Source organism: Passer domesticus, chromosome 2, assembly GCF_036417665.1.
Source record: "Passer domesticus isolate bPasDom1 chromosome 2, bPasDom1.hap1, whole genome shotgun sequence".
Lineage (NCBI taxonomy): Eukaryota > Metazoa > Chordata > Aves > Passeriformes > Passeridae > Passer > Passer domesticus.
Genome location: NC_087475.1, coordinates 33595760 through 33618021, shown reverse-complemented (window position 1 = coordinate 33618021; position 22262 = coordinate 33595760). Strand labels below are relative to the sequence as shown.

Below are 22262 nucleotides of genomic sequence, written 5' to 3'. Positions count from 1 at the left end.
TGCCTTGGAAGCAAGGAGCTGGCTTCCTTCAGTAAGTTTTACTTTGATACTGTAGTGGAATGGTTCATTACAACAAAAAGCAAGGCTAAGAATTGTCACCCCAAAATTATTCATGACTGTGAAAAACTTCTTGTTTTAGAAAGAGAATCCTTGTCTGGACAAATCAGAACAGTTGTGCAGTGTAAAACTGGGCCTGTCACAGATGCTTGTTAAAGGCTAGGGAAAAACTGCTCTCAGAGCTTGTATTGGCACAAAAGTAGGGTAGACTTTTTACTTCTTTATTAGCTGTCCTGAGATACAGGAGAGAGAAAATGCAGAAGGCCTCTTGGTTAAGGACATGTTAGCTTGTTCTCCACTATCAGGGCATGTGGAAGGTAAATGGTCTGTAATTCTCGCAGCAAAACAAACTTTTCTGTTAGCCATCCACTTGGTTGTTACCCCAGGTATTATCTCCTTTATATTCAAGGAAGTTACTGTTATGATGGCTGCTCATGCAAGGCCAAACAGCTTTATTAGTGATAATCCCTTCCCTTTGATTTCTTAGTGCTTTGAGTAATAAACACTAATCCTGCCAGGCACTTTGAGGTGATTCTCCAAGTGAACATATTAACTCAGCAAACAAAAGGGTTAGGCTTGCTCTTGAGGGGGCAATACCAAAGGAACTCCTGAGAATTAACAGCATTTAGATGTAATAGATGTGCTGCTGACAAGTAAAAATCAACATTGAGGATGAGTCTTGAAGTCAGAGGATGCACGTTATTGATTCAAACTCTCTCCCTTTTCTTGCTGTGATTCTAATCTGATTTGCCAGCCCCTTCTTTCAGTAAGCCTAGTTGGTTCTCCCAGCATGGATTTTCAGGGCATTGCAGGTTATAGTGACTTGGGCAAACTCTCTCTACTGAGGAGGAGGCTGTCTGGGCCCACGAGAGGTGCATTGTGTGTGGTGTGCAAGGTCTGGGTTCAGGTTTGGCAGCCTCTGAAGGAGCCATGCAGCAAAGTGCTGGGCTGTGGAGAAGCAGCTACAAATGGAAGAAAAAGGTTGGAAGAAGCAGGGCTGGTGGATAGTGCAGGTATCAAATCAGGCTTACCAAAACTTTAATATCTTCCTGCTTGTAGCTCTAAGTTAGCTGGGAACGAAAAGGCACATTTTAATGTGTGGGGCTTGGATATTTCTTGATAGATTTATTCTGAACTAAAGTTCTTAAATACTGTCTTACACTTGGGGTTGATTTCACATTCCCTAAAGATATTCAAAGTTATTAGCCTTGAGAAATACCAGAAAGAAACTCTTATATCATCTTTTCTGGACAGAAGCAGTAGACTTTCTACTTTGTTTCTGAAATGATTGTGCAGAGCATCTCAGTGGGAAAAGGATTGCAATCTGTGAGGATTCCTCTGTCGTAGCATAAGCAGCTAATTAGAATTACTAGTTTTTGCATTAAGAAAATGGTCTCTCTTGATTTCATGCTTATGAACTATTAAGAGTAGTTAATATTGACAACAGTGCATGTAGTCTGTCAAGAAAAAAAGGAAGAAGAGATATCCAGAATAAAATGCATTACTTACTTCATAGATATCACATACTACTGACATTAAAATATTACAATTTATTGTAGTGAATCCAGTTCCTCAGTAATCATCTGCCTTGTGATAAGGGGTGAGTAGGAGTCATCAACAAAGTTGCAATAGGAGTCCTCAAAACAGATTGGTTATTGCAATGTGTTGATAGAGTTGACCCATGTGCTGTTTTGTTTTGAGCATACGAAAAATCAAGCAAGAGTCTTTTTAAGCTGAATTGAGATTGCAGATGATGTGAAGATGAAGTCAAGACTGGGTGAAGTCCTAAAAATGTCTATTCTTAATTTGCATAAATCAGAATGACTTTAATGTATAGTTTTCTGTGTGCATTAACTTAGGCTTGAGTTTTCCACAATTCAGAGGATAACGGTGTTGCTATTTCACTACGAGTTAAACCCGTGCCATGGAGACAGATGTTCCTGGGTGGTGAAACAAAAGTTTGCTTCTGTTGTTAATTTGAGTGCAGTTCTTTGAAGCCTGCTGAGCCAGTGTCTAATTAAACTGCACACACGCTCCAAACAAATGAAAAAGTAATGCTGTTCCTCACAGATAACATTTAAGGTGACGATTTCTTCTCAAGTGAAATCTACTTGGGGAAATCAATTCACTGCTGAAGCAGAAACTCTTTCCATAATACTTCATTATGTGAGGCATTACTATAGCCCGTGCAGTATAGGAGAGCTCGTGCTGTTTGGAGATCTCGACTGTATCTAGTCAGAGCCATGGGACAAGCACAGTTTCAGTCTCATTTCTTTAATTTGAAGCCAGAGCTATATTCCTTGTCTGCAGTAACATTATTCTGAGAGTGATGACTGGTTGTGCTATGCATAGAGCAGAAATCTCTTATGAAATGTTTGGATGCTGTAGACTAGTGATTAGTTTGGAATTAAAAGTTCCTGAAGTGTTCCTTCCTGACTCCTCTAATTACATCAGCTGTATTCATTTGCTCTGTTTTCACATTAAGCCACATGCCTTGTGCCTTGGCTTTCTCATGGCAGTACCTACCAGGAAAGATGTTCAAGTTCAGTTTTGTATTTTTAAACATGCATTAAAGTAATTAGGATATACTTTGAGACAAAGAGAGAGAGGGCAAGGGAAACGAGCTGTGTGATGTTTCTAATGACCAGTGCTAGACACTATTTTTTAAAGGTTTTTGTTCCTCCTATGGTGTTAATAATTCTTTTTTCTCCACACCTAAAGCACCTGTGGAGGTGGTTTTCTGTGTATGAAAAGAAGCTGAGGTTACAAAAAACTCTTCGTTCACAAGGATGACCACAATAATTCTATGATCAATAGGGTTACACCCTTGTATCGATGTGCAGTGTCAGCAACATCAGCAGAACTCCTCTGAGACAGGCAGGATCTCTGCACTGAGCTCCAGCTCCTTTGCAGTGTAAAAGCCTTAAAAACAGCAACTAGTAAGTGGGTCACCTAGCACAGCTCCTAGGAGAGCAGAAAGAAAAGGAATTTTTAAAAACCATAGAGGGAGAATTAAATACACAAAATAAAATGTCTATTTGGGACTAGAGGGAGTGGGAATGGAACACTTTTCTCATCTCAAGAAATCTCCAAGACTTCTGTGACTTCCTTATTCCATAGTGGCATCTGCTCAAGAGCTGCTGATAAAAAAAAAAAACTAGTCTATTGTTCTTAATAGGTGTTGCTTAGGCCACTCACCTGAGACAATAGACACCTTTGTTCAGATCTCTACTCCAGGATGAAAATCTCAGTTTGCTGCCTAATCTGTGCTGATAATAACTGACTATCCTGGAATAAAAAAGAATCATGCATTATCTTTGGACTCGATTGGAAAAAATTTTGTCATATCAGGGCTTTTTATTGGAAAGCTTTGGCTTTCATGAAATCAACCAAAAATAATAATAAAAAAGTCCTGAGTGACTTTTGGGGTTTATTTTTTCCCTCAGATTTTTATTCTGTCATTATAATGACCAGTCAAAACCATCTGAATTATAGCACTTTTTTTTAAATTTAAGAATGTTATTTTATAATAATATTTTTAGACATCTGCTAATTTTGTGTGCACTTTCAGGTACAGAAGGCCATAACAGTACCATGTGTGAATACTTTGAGGGAATAATGCTTCTGTCTTTATTCTGAGATAATTTTTGGTACACTGATCTCTGGGTGACCCGAAACATTTACTGAATCAAAACAATTAACCGGAGCATTAATTACATTATGGTCTGTTTCTCTCAAAGTCAGACCAGAAGAGTTTCCATGGAGCTAAAATTTTTATCAGAACTAAAGTAAGAAGAGTAACTCCATGCCAATGGGAGGAAAGGAAGGCTCCTGCTTAGAATAATGGATTGTTAATGTAGTGATGTATGGCAAAAGAGATGACTTACCGAAGTATAAAAAAAAATCTCTTGGATTGTTACCTTTGTTCAAAACTTCAGTTAAAGAAAAGCATGTAGGAGTCACTGTCACTTCCTGAGTCGTGCCTTAGATCAGAAACATTTGCAGGAGCCATCTGCTTTGTGGAAGTCAAGTATGCAGCATGCATAAGTCTGAGGTATGACTCATGGGAATGATATAAAAAATGGGTCAATCTTTCTGAGCCCTGAATACCTGACTTCTCTTCATTGTGAGATTGTTAAAAGTTTAGAGAAAATGAAGAAATACATTAATTTGTGGAAAAGGCTTGGGAAAAGAGAAGTGAGAATAGATGTGCATTATAAATTGAAAAATTATTTTTCTTTGTTGTGTTCCTCTCATGTGGGAGCTTGTATAAGTTAATTCGGTGAACTTCACTGAATAAAATTATGTTTCCATATTTATTGAAGAACCGTGGTGATTAGGTAAACAAAGTCTATGATCTTTTTGCCTTAGGAGAGAGACATGCAACACATCCATTCCCCTCCATTGTCACCTTTACATCTGTTTTAATTACTATTAAAAAACCCCAAATAAATCTTACAAATTACTTAATTCACCAATAAAGAAACCACTACAGTGTCAATATCAAGTTGGCATTAGGAAAAGGATATCCATTTTTTCTTAGCATCCTCAAACCATCTCATCTTTTCACCTCATCTGATGGCACCTTCCAGTTAAGTAAAGCTAAAAATCAACAAGTTTATCTGAGTGCAGGTCTCTGATGTTATTTTCTTATTGGTGCTATGTTCCTTCCCTATTTTTCTGGCCTAAGTAGAACCAGGGAATAATACCACGCTTATATTTCAAAGCATGAAGCTATTTATAGCATGTGGAGATATTGACTGTATGTTTCTTTCCAAGCCTATATACAAAAGAAATTGATTTTTCATTTTGTAAAGAGGACATCTTAGAGACTTCAACACAGAATAAACAGAGGAGGAGTAAGAAAGAGACCACATTATAAACTGGTCTTTGTTTTCTGAACTGCAGGTAATGGAACATTGATTGGAGCATCTGCAAATGTTGTTTGTGCTGGGATTGCTGAACAGCATGGTTATGGCTTCTCTTTCATGGAGTTCTTCAGGTACAATTTTAAACTTCTTACATTCAATCTGTTTTTGGTTTTTTTCCCCTCTCTTCACAAACAATGAATCTTCTAAGGAGAAAATCTAGAGAAAGGCTCTATAAAAGGTACTTGTGTTCCTAATTTGGTTTTGGCAACTGAAATGCAGGTGGAAGACAAATCACTTTATTTTTGTATAATGTTGATAGAATGCATGAAGCTTGTGGGAGCACAGTGGAACTCCAGGAGAAACAAAGCCTTCAAAATTCCTGCTTTGATCACCCTCAATCTTCAGCTTTGTAGAAATTGTAAATTGTTGCTTTATTGTAAAATGCAGTTTAAATCTAGTTTCTCATCTGCACATATTCATGGATGTTCTATCATCAGCAGAAACTGGAATGCCCTAATTTAGACTGAGTTGACTTTTATTCCATGATCCCATAAGTAAACTATTTACTTAAAATAATTACTTCTTTTAACCAGCTGCTTAGCAACTATGAATGAAAGTGTGATGAGCAGCCAGTTTGGTTCAACTAAAGTTGTTGACTAATAATTGTTTAATTAATAATTTAGAGATTTTTTAATAGTGGAGTTTTCATGGCAGGTCATTCATCAGCAGGTTTTTAATGGACAAGGTATACTTAATGCATACAACAATTTAATATTTTTCCAAATACTTCCTGTTTTTGAGACTGTGGTTGAAAGATGTAAGTGGAAACTGGCAAATAAGGAAGAAACAAAAGGTTTAAAGTGTGGTTGATTTATCTGAAACATAATTCCTTTCTTCTTCTTCTTTCTGCATATTTATGGCAAAGGATACTGTTAAGCTCACACCAATTTCTTTTTTCTCTTTACTTTCTTTACATTGTTCATTATAGTTTCTCAGCCCTATCAGCTTTCTTCTAAACTGTTTACCTCAAAGCCCTCAGACCTGTGTTATTAATATGATTAGTCATACATGATTTTCTCGATCCAAGCTAATGATAACCCTGAAGAGAAAGGTGGTCCAAAGTGCTGCTGCTGAAATTCAAGCTACAAGGATGTACTACTCATAGCAAAATTTAGCTCTTCACCCATGGTCTTCTGATGACATATTTTAGAAAGGCAGATGCCTATCAAATCCAAGTCTTGGTTGTCAGGATCTTTGAGACTGCAGAGCAGTCTTATCTAGTATGTAGAAATATCTAACAGATTTTCTGGAAGTCAAGCCTTTGCACAAAAAAATGATGATGCAGTAGTAATGGGCTGGTGAATTGCATGTTCATGTTTCACACATTTTGGCCTTGGCATCTGGGGATTTAACTTGTGTGTAGCATTAACAGTGTGTTCTCTATGTAGATTTTGTATTGAAATGTTATTAAAACTTCTATGAGACTGATTGAGAAAACAAAGATGTAAAGCCTGGCTAATCTCTTCAGCAATGTTTATTGGAATGTATTCTTTGGTACTGATGACAGCAGACAGATGCTCTGAAATTGCCTGCTTTTGGTGGAAGCGATTACTGGGAAACACTGTAGGCACCTTGAACAAAGATGTGAGAACAGAAACCATAGTGGTCTCAGAGAGACAACAATGGATATTAATCAGCAGAAAGAACATAAAAACTCACTTTTTCTGGCTGCCTTTTAATCACTGAACAGACAGATCATGAGCTTCTTCACAATTTGTGTTAGGAAAATATTTGTTTCAGTCAAATGTTCACAAATTGAATATATTTTAAAACTTCTCCTGGCATCAAGATGTGTTTTCTATATCCCTTGAGGATTTTGATTTTGCTTACTTTTATTCATGAAGGTTGCCCCAAAGTTTTAAAGTGAATTTTTTGTATTTCTTCACTGTTTGCTCAAGATTACCCAATAGGTTTCACATCCCCATTGAGGGGTCCTCTGCAGTGCTTCTCCCGGTAGACACACAGATTTTCACTCTCTCATCTTGCAAACCTCTGGGAGTCAGCAGAGAAAAATCATGGATACTTTGCATGGGGAGATGATGACCCCCTGCTGGCTGACTTTTGTTAAGATGTCTTTACATCAGCCTGAGCTGCTGCTGTGCTTCCTTTCCCACGTGCCTCTCTACAGGAAACCCACACCACGTCTGTCTCAAGTGGTGTCATAGAGCAGAGTACTCCACTTCCAATACACTTCACACTTCCTTCCTGGCATGCTAAGCCAAATCATGCAAACGTGTTTAAGGGAGGCCTTTGCTAGAAGCAGCTTTTTTGAAAACCAGTGGTCTGGAAAAGGAATTCCAGACAAGGTTGATAAGCATGTCTGGTGAGTACACTTGATAAAACAGAGGGTGAGATTCTACAGAAGCTGTGGGTTCCACATGCTGAAAGGCACCACAATGCCTCTCTGTGCAGAGAGAGAAAAAGGCAAGAAGCAGGCTCCTTTCTCTGTAAGAGGGTTCATGGACTCATGACCTTTCCTCTGTGTGTCTTTGTGCAGTGGAACTTGTTGTTCAAAGTTTCTCTTCTCTTTTTAAGAAGCTAGCAGAGGCAACCTGGCAGATTTGTTATGTAATGCTATTCTGCTGCCCAGCCAGAGCCAGAGGTGGCCAGGTGTGATGACTTGCCTAGAATGCTGAGGTCTTACCAGCTTGATGTGCTTCTCTATGGAGTGCCTTCCTCAGAAGAAATGCTGTGCTGGGGAGTTCTGTGTGTCAGCACAACAATTAATTTCTTCTTTCCTTGGATCAAGAGTCCTACTGCCTCAAGGACCTGGTCTTCCACAGATGGATGTAAGGTGAAGACAGGTCTGGTGTCCCATTCTGACCATCCAAGCAACTCAGGCTCATGTGCTGGAAGTGCTGTGCCTGTAAGGTGGTTCCAGTAGGATGGCATTTAGGTGGGAAAGATTATTCTGAGAAAGAAGAGAGAAAGGAATAAGGTTCCGTCTCTGTGTTGAAGCACCTTAAAGCAGCCTGGTGTTCAGAGTGCAATGCTGGCTGAGGAGATACCAAATCATGTCCATGCATGCCTGGCTGTGAATATGCTGGCCAGTGTCACCAAATATCTTACCCAGAATGCGTTCAGATCTTGCTCCCTTCTCTGACATTACCCATCTACACATGTACCATTTCTGTCTGAACAGTGCTCACAAGGGAAAGAGCAAGATTGCCTATGACGAAGATCTTTTGGTTGCCATGAATTCTACTTCTGTTTCCAGACCCTGTGAGGTTTTTTGATTATTCATTACGCTCTACTGCAATAAAAAGATTCACATGTCATTTAGAATATACAATATTGTAGTAAGTTTAATTTATCAGCATGAAAATATTTTTATCTTTGAATCTGCTAGACGTGGTGGTAGAAAAAAAGAAAGGCTCTCCTACTGGTTTATCAGCATCAAAAGGAAGAATAGGGTATATTTGAGACCCATTGAATGGGTAAAAGACCTGCTGACAAGGGATGTGGAAAAGGCAGAAGTTCCCAGTGTGATCAGCTGCACAAAGGCCTGCTGGAGACCAGTCACTAATGTTGCTCCCCAGGCTTTTTATGTGTCCCAGTAGTGCCTTCCCAGTGCAGCCATTTAGGGATTCAGCTTTTAACCAGCCCCACAAATCTGAAGGCAAATAGTGAGTGACTGCCAGTGTATGATTCATTTGGAATAACTCAAACTCAAAAGGAAAGAAAGTAATGTTATGACAAAAACATAATTGAAAGTCATAAGAAGAGCAAGTTCAGAATAATAATTTCCTTAAAGATGCTCTTGTATTTTTGGAATCAGTACAGCCAAATTATGCTCTTGTTCCATTTTGAAAACTTCCTCATCAAACTGTATTTACGTGTTCTATCTTTCCTCCTGAAAAAAATAGGTTAGATATACCTATATGAAATATAGGTAATCTAATTAAAATAATATTAATTATAATGTTAATATTTTCTTCCTATAATATTTCCTTATCCTTCTAGTAATTTAGAGCTGTACATGATAGAGCTGAACATGATATTCCAGTCACAGACCTCTTATTTTTTCGCATTTAAAAAAGATGAGATTTAATTCAGAGTGCAGAACTGCTTGCCTTTTCTTTGTTAATCTAAGCAACAACAAATTCCTGTTCAATTTGCTATTCAGTGTAAATCCAAGTCTCTTTCAGTTTTCATGTTACTTACATGAGTGTGATTATATCTCTTCTCCTCTCAAATTCTTACACTTTTCCTACATTGTGGACACAAAGACAGGTATTTAAGTGGTAGAAATAGAAAAAAATGGTGAGTCCATGGGGCTTGGAAAAAAAGATAAAGAGCAGTGGGATATTTGCTGTATGTGGTTGAGTAAACATTAGAACAAGCAAATATCAGAGCAAACAAATGGTCATTATGTCTCTAGATAGAAGTGTAACTGTTTTCATCATCTTGACCCTGCAGAAAACATCAAATATATTAATAATATGAAGGTAATTGCTCAGAGACAGCATTTATGAGTAAGCAGAAGGCAGGGAAAGATAATATTCCTATTATGATTTTAGTCTAGCTATCAAAGGACTATTGCATCTAAATAAGAGCTTAACATAAAGGAAAACCCCAAACCTAGGAGAGTATTTTCTCTTGGCAAATGGTCAGATAAAGACATTGTAGTCTTGTTTCTTGGATGAATTCTAGAGGTTAATACAATGATTTTATATAAATTCAGACTGTAAAATAATCATCAGAGCTTTATTTTTTTCTTAAGGTTTTCTCAATTTTTTCTTAATTTTTTTTTCTCAATGACCAATAACATTGCAGATATCTGTTTTAATCTAGATGCTTCATTTCATAGAAATTTTAAAAATTTTTACCAACATATGTCTGAGTTTGTTGCAATATAGCATTCTACTAGCTCGGACCATTCTGTGGAACGTGAAAATGATGCACAGAAATCTTATTGTTGTTAATGAAAAAGTTGATTCCAGCTCCATAACATAAGAAGTACTCATTGCGGTAGGGGCTTTAATAACCTTTTTTTTTCACTTGCTAATACAATTTACAATTTTCATTTTCTCTGTAAGATAAAATGGCATTTATAACCTTATAAAAATATGTAGTTTTTCAAATATAAACTAACCTATGTTCCTTCATCCTATTGTAATTCAATATTAACAACCTCTCTGTGTCCATGATGTGTGAAGTCAATAGAAAAAAATAGTCATTAATCAAGATACCTGATGAACATATTTAACAAAAATATAAACTGGGTATTATGGGAAATACTCCAATTTTATATCAAGCAAATTTTGGCTCACTGTGCCTGTATTACAGTGCTGGTTATGGGAAGAATGGATTGGATAACTCTATGTAATGGATAAGAATGTGGGTGAAATAATTTAATACATGAGGAAATCAGTCTGCCAAGAGGAAGAGGCTATGAGCCTATGAGCCTAATGTAGAGTTACAGTTGTAAGGCTACTTGGATATAATCCTGAAGGCATTGTGTGTATTTTCAGCTTTTGCATTTTTCTGTCATTGCCCTTCCTTCATATGTCATCTGCAGAGCTGCATTAATATTGTCTGTCTTCTCTGGGAATAAGAATAATTTGGAAGTGTCAAAAATATTGGTTTCTGATAATAGCTTAGGGAAAAAAAATTGGTTTTGCCATAGGATTTGTTTTGTGAGGTATTCACAGCAAAAATATTTTCAGTAGGATATCCTATTTATCTCTTTTTGAGAACACTCAGATGCAAAGGCTGTGAAACAGAACTTCCCGTGAGAACTGTCATTCATGTAAGTGGGAGGACAAATATGATGTTCTTTGCCACCTCCTGTGTATCCTATTTACACAACTTATAGAAAATAACACTTTAAAAAAACCCCATAAATGTCTCTACTGGGTTATGTGTTAGACAGCTTTAGTCCTTTTCATTCCTGATAATTTAGTATTTTTTTTCTATTTTCTTGCTATTAACAGCACCCTATGCCACGATTTTACTGTTGCTCTTTTAAAGCTGACTCTGAGCAGAATAAAACCAAGTCTATATTTTGGATATGAATTTTGGTGATGGAGATTTTGGTTGAGAAATGTGGTATCAAAATACCCAAATTCAATTCACCTTTGGACTTTCTGATCAACTCCAGAAGATAGAATTTGGGGACGTTCAAAGTACTTAAGGAAGATTCAATAAACTGCTGAGAGAAGGTTTAATGATTATGATGCAAGAATTATCTCAATTTCCCTCCCCACTACTCTTCTGATCAATAAGGAGGAGTAAGTGGTCACAGGTTATATGTTCATATTTGACGTGATAACAGAGTTTTGTTCAAATAGGTGCAAATGCAGCACTTGAGTAAAGCACTCTCAACAAACATGCATTAACATATGTTGGAGTTTTTCACAACTTTTCCTTCATAAAATTTCTATTCTTAAAAATCTGGATCTTAAAAATCTTAGGTTTATTAAAGCCTGTTTTTACATTTGTCTTGATTTCTTTACATGTGTAAGAACAATATTAGAAGGATTTTTTAGTAGCTTATTTTAATAATAAATTTCAAATGCAATTGCATATGAAAATATAAGATTTAGGGAACTGAGTTTAACAAAAGTAATCTAGATTTTAACATCCTAGTCCCGTTATGACAGAAAGGGCAAAACTATAGACAACTTTCAGCTGATAACTCAGTAGAAAGGTAGTTTAGTATGTATTCATCTTAAAGTATTAGATTCTAAGCTGACTTTGTTAAGAAAAATGCCAGTTTTCTTTGAGCTATCCAACAACAATCATTGCAATATTTTACAGCATCAGTATTGATCTAATAACTGCTCTCAAACAAACGTCATATTGGCATCTGTGGCAGTTCAATAAAATAAATGCTGCTTATTTTAACTATTTGCATGGCTTGCATCAAAGCCCTTGAAAGAAAGTATTCCTGCAACGGTGGTGTACACCATTTTTTCCTGTGTTATGGGTGGCTTGGTTTTTTAATTTTTAAAAATATTTTTTAATATTTCTTCTGATTGTATTTAAGGTCTGCAAACAGTGTAAATGGAAATGTGAATGTGTGAATGGATTTGGATTTCCTTTTTTTTTTTTTCCTAGTAAAAAGGGTGAAAGTAGTATTTTGAGCCTTTAAGTAAAGAGGACATTTCCTTTTCCAGTTTGAAATATGATTTATCATTAGCATGAAGTTTTCATGGAGCTCAGAATGTTCCTATGTCTTCTGAGTAGAACTAATAACTTTGAATTGTTTTGCCTCTGGACACACAAGTATTACTTTTTTTTTTCCTCTTATTGTGAAGTCTTTTGTATTAGCTTTTAGTTTCCAATAAAGAAAATGGAATTTAAATTCTTGTCTCACTCATCACAAAATAAGACAATGTGATTCAGGTATTAAAATTTTAGTATGGTTTTAGCCTTTAAGCTCTGTGAAATGTGTGTTTCATCCCCAGAGATTTTGATAAAGGACATTTAAAATGCAGTTGCAATGATCCACTGTTTCGTTTGGCTCTATAGGAAGCAGTGATCCTTCAGATGTGTCACTTCAATATTATGGGGTAAAGTCATTGAGGTAGTATTTAATCATAGGATCAGAGAAATATTCAGATTGGAGGAGCCCTTCCCCTTTCCACAGAGCCACAGAGGCTGTTGGCTGCCTCTGGTGCTGAGCTTCCCACGGGCTCATGTGAAGATCACCACTCCAGAGCCTTCCTTGCCGAGCTGCTCCCTGGTTGCTCTCTCCCCAGATGTTGTTGCAGGGGCTTTTCTTCCCCCTGGGGCAGGATTTGGCATTTGTCCATGTTGAAGTTTAAAATGTTCTTTGTTTTACAATACTTCCTTTTATCCAAGTCCTGCAGGATAGTGGAATTGCCTTCTACTTTTTCAACCAATGTGAGACTATAGTCTAGTAATTCCAGTGCAGTTTTGCACAATTGCTTTGGTATGATAATATCCATTAGTATTCAAAATGGTTTAATGTAAGAAAAGAACTTTACGAGTATCTATTTGTGTTGAAATGTCAAATTTGATTCAGACTCATGTGTAACTCTTCTCATTTGATCCTCTGTGTTGATCTCATTTATAATTAAATGAACCCAAACCCTAAATATACCTCAAACAATTTCCAAGAAATAGATCTGACTACAAAATGTTGACATTAGTTAATCAGGTGAGGTTTTGAGCAAGGAAACAAATAATAGTAAAATGTGATATATGCAACAATATTACATAGTTTAAGGTATATATATTAAAAAAAGTAAAATATTCAATTTGTATAATAGTTCTCATCAAAACATTATTAGTTGATCACTGGCTCATAAAATACTTGGTTTCAAATATTTCAAAGTGAAGAAATAGACTGGTTTAAAAGTGATTATAAATTGTGCATGTATATATCTATGAAACACACAAAAAAGTTAAATTAAAATTTTACTGACATAAACTTTGTGTTCAGGTCAATAACAGTCAAGAATGAATGCTGGTACCTCAAATGAATAAAATAAATGTAATCCCCTATCATCAAGACTTGAGTGTGGAATTACTATCAGATAGAAACATTTTTTAGAGAGGAAAAAAAGGCAGCAAGTTGAAGAGTAAACACGAACCATACCAATCTAAGAGACAGATCAGCTGTTTTGATACTAAAAAATATTCTTATTTTAAATTCTGAAATGTTATATGCCATTTAGGGTGTCTCATATATAATTTCTGGATTGCCTTTTTGGGTTTCAGAGTATCTTTCCCTTTCACTAGGATAAATCTACTGTTTCTAGATTCCTATGAATACAAAACATTAGATATGAAATTCAGACTATCTCCTGGTATAAATGGCTATGAAAAACAAAGAGAAAAGTCCAAGACATCCCCAAGTCCGGCCAGGTGTAAAATGGGGGAAAGTGTGCCCTAAATAAGACTGTGATGATGTGTGAAGAAGTCTGTGGGTTTTTTTTGGTGGTGGTTTTTTTTTTTTTTTGTTTTTTTTTTTCCAAATCAGTGGTTCTTTGGAACATAGAATCTTTGAGGTATTCAGAAATTCATAAATTTGAAAGGTTAAGCTCAGGAGTATTACACGACAACTTTTAAAGAATACTGCTCTATCATACAAGTAATTAATGTAATTCTGAAAGCTTTTCCCTCACTGTTGCATGGATGCCAACTACTCACATTTCTGTTATATTTGCTGGTATGCTTTTTTCCTTCTGAGCAATAATGTATATATACATAATATGCATTAAATCCAATTCTTGCAGATAGTTTTAGTCTACTGGCACGTATCACTAAATTAAGTGAGGAAAAAAATAGCCACATTAAAATAGAGTACAGAAATTAAAATGGTTTGGATTACACTGCAACCAGATGAGAATTTAATTTTTTTTCTTAAGTGGAAATGCAGGATACTGATCCTGATTTATTCTGAAAAGCATATTTGCATCTTGTATGAATGGAAAAATTAGGTCTCTTGCTTGGCAATTTATGATCATGCTAGAGTTCCTACTAGATATACAGGTTATAGGAGTGATCATTTTTATAGAGTATTCTGTTAGAAATTGTATGCCATGGATCTTATAAGTCACAAAATGTATAAAGCAATTTAACACCTTAAAAACAAATCAATGAACAACAAGGAGAGTGGTAAATGTAATATATATCTCTATTTTCTTAACATGGACCATAACCCATTCTTGGTTACCTTTTATAAGTACAGGCTACCAACTAAATCAATATCTAATAACTTCCCAACAGCACTTGGAATGAAAATAATTTTAAGAGTAATGATTTCTAGATGTTTTTGGCAGTGTCAGAAAGCAGATATTCTGCTGTATTTGTGCAGTGCTACTCCTATAGAAACTGTTTTATGCAAAGGATTTCAAGATATCTTGGATTGTATTTCCCTTTGTAGAAGAAAAGTAATAAAATTCTCCCCCACTTCATCTACCAGATGTACCAGCTATGTCATTTAGCTGATACAACCTGTGAGGACAAGAGTGATCTTTCAAGACTTCATATTAACCTGTTGTATCTTACAGTGTTAATCTCCACTGAACAAATTTGCCTAAGCACACCTGGAGATGATATTCCAAGCTTTGTATTTAAAATACACAGGAAGGATTTTGCTCTGTGTACGTACTTATAGTGCTATTAAGTACAGAGGGAGCCTGGAATTCCTACACAGGTAAAGTTTGGCAAGATAAGCTCCTTTCTTTTCTATACCAACTACGATTTTCTAATTTTACTTCATGATTAGGACTGATGGAAAGGGGAAACTAGAGACCAGGAAAGAAAAGGTTGTATTAAAGAATCTACGAGCTGTGCTGAGGCATTCTGGAAACATGAAGGGACAGCCTTTATGCAATCCTTCTTGAAAATACTAGTCTTTTTCCTGAGAGTAGAAAAGGTAAGGGCATAAAAACAGTGTAGTTTGGCTCCTCTTAAAAGACACTAATCTAAAGTATTTTGAAGAAATTTTATCACATGTTTTAATAACAGAAGAATATATTAATTTGCTTAGCTAACTTCTGGTGAATATTACCAACTTATAAATATATAAAGGCTTTCTTTAAGTTTCAGCAGAATTAGTGACTTCTTTCTTCCTGTTATGTCTTCTCCAATACCCAGTAGTACTCCTGTTGCCAGAACTTATCACCAGGTTCCATGCAAATATAAAAGAAAATGCATTAGTATAGTGAAATTTGGCTTATTTCTGCTTATAGCAAACAAAAACATTATATTGTTTTAATAGAAAACACTATGAACATACTCTGGTTCATATTTTGAAGTGATGGGCTAGCTGCAAATCTATAAAGAGGAATAAAACTCTAATTTTTTTTGAGTTCTGCAAAAACTCCTTGGCTTTACTAGAAGTGGCTTAAAGGTGCATGGTGCAGAGGTGAGGTCACACATCACCCCTAGGTCCTTGGACCTGAGACTCCCAGGTTGATAAATGGGTTGGTACATGCTGTATTTCCAATCTGGCCTTTCTATCCTCATTTCCTTCTCATAGAAACTGGTGGAGGGAGAAGAGAGGAGGAAGGCTGAGAGAGGCCATTGTGCATCCAGGCCTTATTTCAGATTGAAGCTGGTAGTTGGTAAGCCCATTTAGAGGCTCACACTGCGCATGCTCTTGGAGCAAGGCTTTTTGTACTTTAAAACCCAGCTTCTTGTTCTTCACCCATTCAGGACCATCTAGCCTACTGACATTGTGTTAAATTTAATGATTTTTTCACACAGAGGTGAATATTGAAATACATGAACTAAATCAGGTGTGCATCAGGATAGAGCAACTCTTGTAGCTACCCCACAGTTAGCTCACTCTATGCATTTGTGTTTTAACATACATAAGAGATTGTTTATTGGATTTTTATTAGAATGGACCTGAATTAAACGATTTTTTTTCTACAATGGAGATTTAACCTGTGTCTATGAAGAAGTTAGTTCTTGCCTTGGCTCAACATTAAAAAAAAAAAATTGTGTTTCTTTCAACTCTAGTTTCCATAGCTAGTTTTAAGCATGAGATGAGGATATACAAGTTTTCTGAAATAAATTCCTCTTTCAGAGCTATGGTGATCATTACATAAGTGAATATTATAGTAAGAAAGGTATTATTTATTTATTTGTAGAGTTTTTTTGTTTCGACTGCTCAAATGTTTTCCTCTTTTTTTCTATCAATCTGTAAAGAAGATAAAGAGAAGAAGTCTTACTATAAATAGGTGGATGAGATAGATATGTTTTGTGAAAGTTTGTGAAAGTAGTTTTTAAAAATTACCAGAATATTTTTATGAAAAAATTCTTGAAGTATCTCTAAAGCCCAGGATTTTATAGCAGATATGATTTATGCTGAAAGGTGGATTTGAAAATCAGAATGTTTGCCCCTAAGAGCAGTGTAGTGCTTCTTCAGTGTCTCTTTAAATAGCAGTCATGTAATAACTGGAAAAAATAATTACTAGAAAAATCTGCAGAAAACAACTTTTCACTGAAAGCTGATGAAATTTAAATAAAAACTCTTTGCTGATATGTCTGGCCACAGGGTTTCATATTTTACTACTACTAACATGAGCTGAAATCATAGCTGAGAATATTCACCTTTCCAGCAAGCTTTTAAAAGGAAAGTAAATTACCTCATTTTTCATTTCACTGCATTTAATTTCCACCAAATCCTCTCAAACTAGTTTAAGCGGTTCTGTATCTAAATGCACAGGATTTCATGGTTAGATAAAAGATAATTAAAATAGGTGCTATCCAGTTTTAGGGGGTTTCTGGACTGAAAATAAACTCTATTTGATTAAACTTCTACAGTAGAAGGTAGGAGTTAATTTGTAGCCTTTTTTGCTTTTGCATTGGGGTAAATATGCTTTTGTTAAATGCTAAAAGGCACAAACTGAAGGTCATATGTACCATTATGCTGTTAGGCTTGTCATGACTGTGATTTAAATTTTTCTTTTTAATGGAGTCTATTAAATCAGAAAGCAGTTAAAAGAGGTCAGTGCATTATTCCCCAAGATAATTCATCAATGTCAGCAGTGCTAACGAGAATGTGGGCCATGTGTCAGGAGCTATTGTGTCCACATCTCTGCTCCGCTGTGGTCTAGCACTCATGTTTCATTGCAGAACTTGAAATAAAAGGTTTGATGGTGCCTTACCTGAACCATAAGTAAGTCTGTGTGAGAAGAAAGGAGTGTCTACAGTCTCTCTTGAGTGACACCACTCTTGTGATCATGTTGGCTGATATTGCCACCTTGTTTTGCTAGCTAAGATTAGAGGTATTTTTTCTGGCAAGGAAAGAAGTAGGACTGAAATAGTTTTTGCTGATTTCTTCTACTACGTCTTTGAGTTAACAATTGGGTTGAATTTCTTTTTGTTACCATCTCAGTATATTCTGCACATGGAAAAGGAAAAGCTTTGGTAGATTTCCTGCCCAACTGACAGTGTGTTGCATGTATCTCCATGTTATACAAGGGGGAAAATATCTAATGCGGAGTCTTAATCTTAGTTAATTTTTTTAGAAAATATTTATCAAAAGGAGATATTTGCCACAAATGTGGGAAGCCACTGATTTTAAACTACAGAGAGAAAACATGACAACTAAGAAGTGGAACAGGTACATAAAAAAAAAAAAAAGTCCATGCTCCTATAAGCATGGTTTTCTAAAATGTGCAAATTATTTCTGAAATCACACCAGCTTTTGTGCTCCATCCTTTCCGTGGTTCAACTAGTCCAGACTGGCTTTCTTTTTCACTGAAACTCTCTTTTGGGTATGATATAATCTTGGTTTGCCTGTAATTAGGGTACAAGTTATTTTCCCTCCATGATATTTGTTATTCCAGGACTCATCTATTTCATCTCCTTGACACAACATTTCAGTGATGTACAAAGCCCTTTTCTCTCCCTATGACTTTCTGGGGAAAAAAATCCTTCTTTTTTGGGGCTTTATAGGCAGTATTGTCCTATAGGTTAAAAGGTATTCTCACAGGCAACTAAACAATTTGGCTGTTGGTGTCTTCTTAATTGGTCTTGAGTGGGTATCTGGTCCAGAAGTAGTTAATCATATTGAGATTAGCTGTGGGGCTGCAATGTGTGAGAGCTGTGTGTGCTGTCCTTCAGGCTGTCAGGTCACATGGCCATTAAATCCAGTGGAAATAGCCCACCTGCAAAGAAGAAAAATATGAGCTAATAATAATCCTTCTAAATATTGCAAGTTTTCTGTGTATAGACTTGTGCATGGGACAGGATTTGCTGGAAGTGTTCTTGTTTTTTTACACCAGTTTCACAGCTGTTTGTATTTAATGACTTTTACATACTTTAGCTTTTTTCACCTATTTTCCAATTTCTCTGTCAGAAAAGCTGGCCGCTACACATGCTTCTCTTGATCTTACCCTTTTTGATTTATTCTTGCAGGCCTTTCTGGGGAGGTTCTAAATTGATGCCTTGTGCCTAAATCCTTGTCTTTTGAAAACCAAATGCAGAAGCAGCATTGCAACACTGTTGCTTAGTTTGTTAAATTTCTGCGAAAATTTGCCTTACTGAAGTGCAGGCTGGACTCTGAAAATTTGATTGCTGTCCCTGCCGTTCATTAAAACCTTGTTTATTTTTTTTTTTTTCCATTGTGACTGAGAATTAATGTGTCTTGAAGGGGATTTGCTTTGAAATAGACTGAATGGCATTTTTGCTTATCCTATTGTAGCAAGGAGATTTTTAGAGATGGAAAGTATGCTTTTCTCAGCAAGAGCACAGGTTTGTCTGTAATGATAGTGATAAACAAAATGTTAAAAGAAAGGAGGTGGGCGATGTAGCTGTGAATTATCAAACCAGGGAGTGAAGAAAGAAAATTGAGAACACTTCAAACCAGCAAAGGCCAAAACCCAGTAAGATTAAAAAAACCTCAAAACCAAAACCAACAAAAGAATTGTTTTGTATTTCTTAAATACAGTATATCAGTGAGGACTGTTTACAGTAGAGGCTACGTGCAGTGATTGGGAGAACAGTCAAATACAGGCCTTGTCCTCTGCTTTCTCTGCTTTGGTGAGAATTCGCTGTAATCAGTGGTCTCTTTTATTTAAATTTGAGACTTTGGATTGTTGTTGATATTGATATTTCCTTATGCCGTTTCCACTGATTATTGAAGCCAGCATGTGATCATTACCATATTAGTAAAATAAAATATTTTCTATATTTTCATAAATAAGATTCATCAGACTAAAAGCAGTTTAGATTATATCTCATTTTTAGACCTCTCACCATATGGATTATTTGGCTTGGTGGCTAATGTGATGAGAGACAGAGTAGTATTCTCCTGTATACATAGGCTGTCATGTTTTGTTCCTTAAATGTTATATTTTTTAAAAATTGCTTTTATTTATCACAGATATGGGAGTAAAATAGGGTTTTGGGGATCTCTGGGCTTTCATTTTGAAGTTAAAGCCTGCCACCTACAAATTGTGCCTGTTTGACAGGAAAGGTTTTATTTTTGAAAGTTTTGCAGTAATACAATTTTGACAGATTGATTGTGTAAGTCTTCTTGTTGCTCTAATAACTCCTTTTTAATGGGAGAACTTTAATTGATGTCAAATTCAAAAGTTCAGTGACAGATAAAATGTCTTCTCTTAAGAGGTTAAAAATAATTGACACTTTTACATGCACAGAATAAACTGCCATAAAAATATTAATTTCTATGTCTATTCTGATAGGAAGAGATAGAAACAAGTTCAAAATGAGCGGTCAGCTTTTCCATAAGTTTTGAGATAGTGAATAGAATTCTATTAATAAATACAATAAACAACTATTACTGAAAAAATTAAGCAAAGCGTAGTGAGCTGGTGCTTGTCATAATTACTGCTGCAGGTGGGGTAGAATTACATGTTTTGAAATCTCTAAGTTTTCTAATTATGCAGAAATTTCAAAAATAATTTTAGAAAAGCACCTAATTTCTGAACTATTTTAGTGTAGTAATAACTATTAAATTTCTTTTTTTTTAATGCAGATGACTATTAAAAAATCCACCCTTTGCTAAAATGCACTTCTACGTCATTTGCAATGTGTTTTTCTAACATTGAGAATGTCTGGCTGGAAGAGCCCTGGAGAGGGGTGAAATGGGATCCTGGGCCATGAGTGGAAGGGAGCTCCAGAGGGGTGGTACATGGACAGTGGGGTCTGTGGGTGCCCTCAGGGCCTTGGCAATTTGGAGGGTAATTGAAAATCAGATGATTTCCCAACATAAGCAGTGTCTGCAGGCTGTTCTGCCTGGTATGAACTGGGTCATCAGGCACAGCACAAAAGTCTGCACACCTACACTCATAAGTATGAATGATATGATAATGCTTTTAACAAGGGTTTTTAGCCTTATTTGTGGCTTTTTAGGTCACCTTTGAGATGAACCGTCACCACAGAGAAGGCACAGATTTTTGCTATGATGTTGTTACTCCAGAACTTTCTGCATTTTTCTCATAAGCAGCAAGACAACTGTTAGAAATAGGATAGCTGACTTCAAATATGACTCATCACACTTGAGTTCATCCATGTAATTCAGCCTGTTCATTTGTATTCCTTCTGCATTCAGTGGAAAGGAAAGGGAAGAATTGCCCTGACATTTTGAAGGGATATCCCGAGATGGGGAGAATTAGCTTTTTGAAGTCCCCTTTTTTTGGCTGACCAGAACCAACTCTATGCTCTTGTGTTACAAAGCTAATTAATGCATATTGTATCTTAAGTATTGCATATACTTACATAGTTGTTTCAGCAGCTCTAAAATAAAGGTTTCACTGTAGCACATTACAAAATAAATACTGTATTTGACTTCTACTACTTCCTGATTTATGAGAGTTAAAGGGTAAAAACTATCAATTTATATTGACAAATTTTAATAGTATTTATGCACAAATATGGATATGACTATGAATGCCACAGTAAATTAGAATAATTATGCATCAATATAGTGTACTTAATTAAAAGTTAATATTTAAAAAATTTAATTAACACTTCATTTGAAAAACAAGTAAATCAAACCCATATCAATTTTGAAATAATTTGATCATCAAACCACCCTAATGTTATCTTCAGTTATTGACTAATTGAAGCAGTAATTTTTTTTGTATCTTTTATTCTAGAAAAATGTAGAACAAAAGGTGGATGAATGTACTATCTTAATATGATTTTTATTCTGGCCAGTCTTCATGTGACAAAAGTATCTTGACTCTCAATACAGCATTTTTCCAGAAGACGGGCTTCAGCTTAAATTGCAATACCTGATTTGATAAGAGATAATTGTCCAAGCTCCCATCTGAGCTCCTGGTGGATATGTAAGCCTGTACTCGCTTGCCTAAACACACTAAATTTTCCACCTTCTGCTGTGGGAACTTAGAAACCTCTTTCACATATAACTCTCAGCTGCATGTGCCTGAATCTGGAGCTGAATCCCAGAATTAGTTTCTCATCAGACATACACTGATATTGTGCAAAAATTCTTCAAAGGAAAATGCAAAAGAGGAAATAATCAATAACCAGGACAGAAACATATGAATAGGAATTTTGTACACTGAAAAAATATGTGCGTTGATATCATATATGTACTGAAATTTTAATGCACTGCAACCTATTTATCTGCCTTCATTGGTCTCTAGTCTCTTTTCTTGTCCTTCACTGTCTCTCTATTCATATCTCTTCCCTTGCTATTTCCAGCCCAGTGGCGTGTAACCTTTTCCTCCCCCACACGGATGTGTGAGAATAAGGAGAAAGGCAGAGACGAGGCACAGCTGCCCAAGCTCCTGTGTGGCTCCTAGGTCAGTGGTCAGGACTTTTCACCAGGATCTGCCTGAGCTAGGTTCA

The 22262-nt window shown here is 36.0% G+C and overlaps 1 protein-coding gene across 1 annotated transcript in view; it reads left to right on the top strand.

The window, feature by feature from the left end:
- The window catches only part of OCA2 (OCA2 melanosomal transmembrane protein), a 184095-nt gene that overhangs the window by 139973 nt on the left and 21860 nt on the right, over positions 1–22262 (top strand). The window contains exon 23 of the mRNA XM_064408163.1: positions 4966–5059. Coding sequence (XP_064264233.1) covers positions 4966–5059 — 94 coding nt within the window. The remainder of the gene's footprint in view (positions 1–4965; positions 5060–22262) is intronic.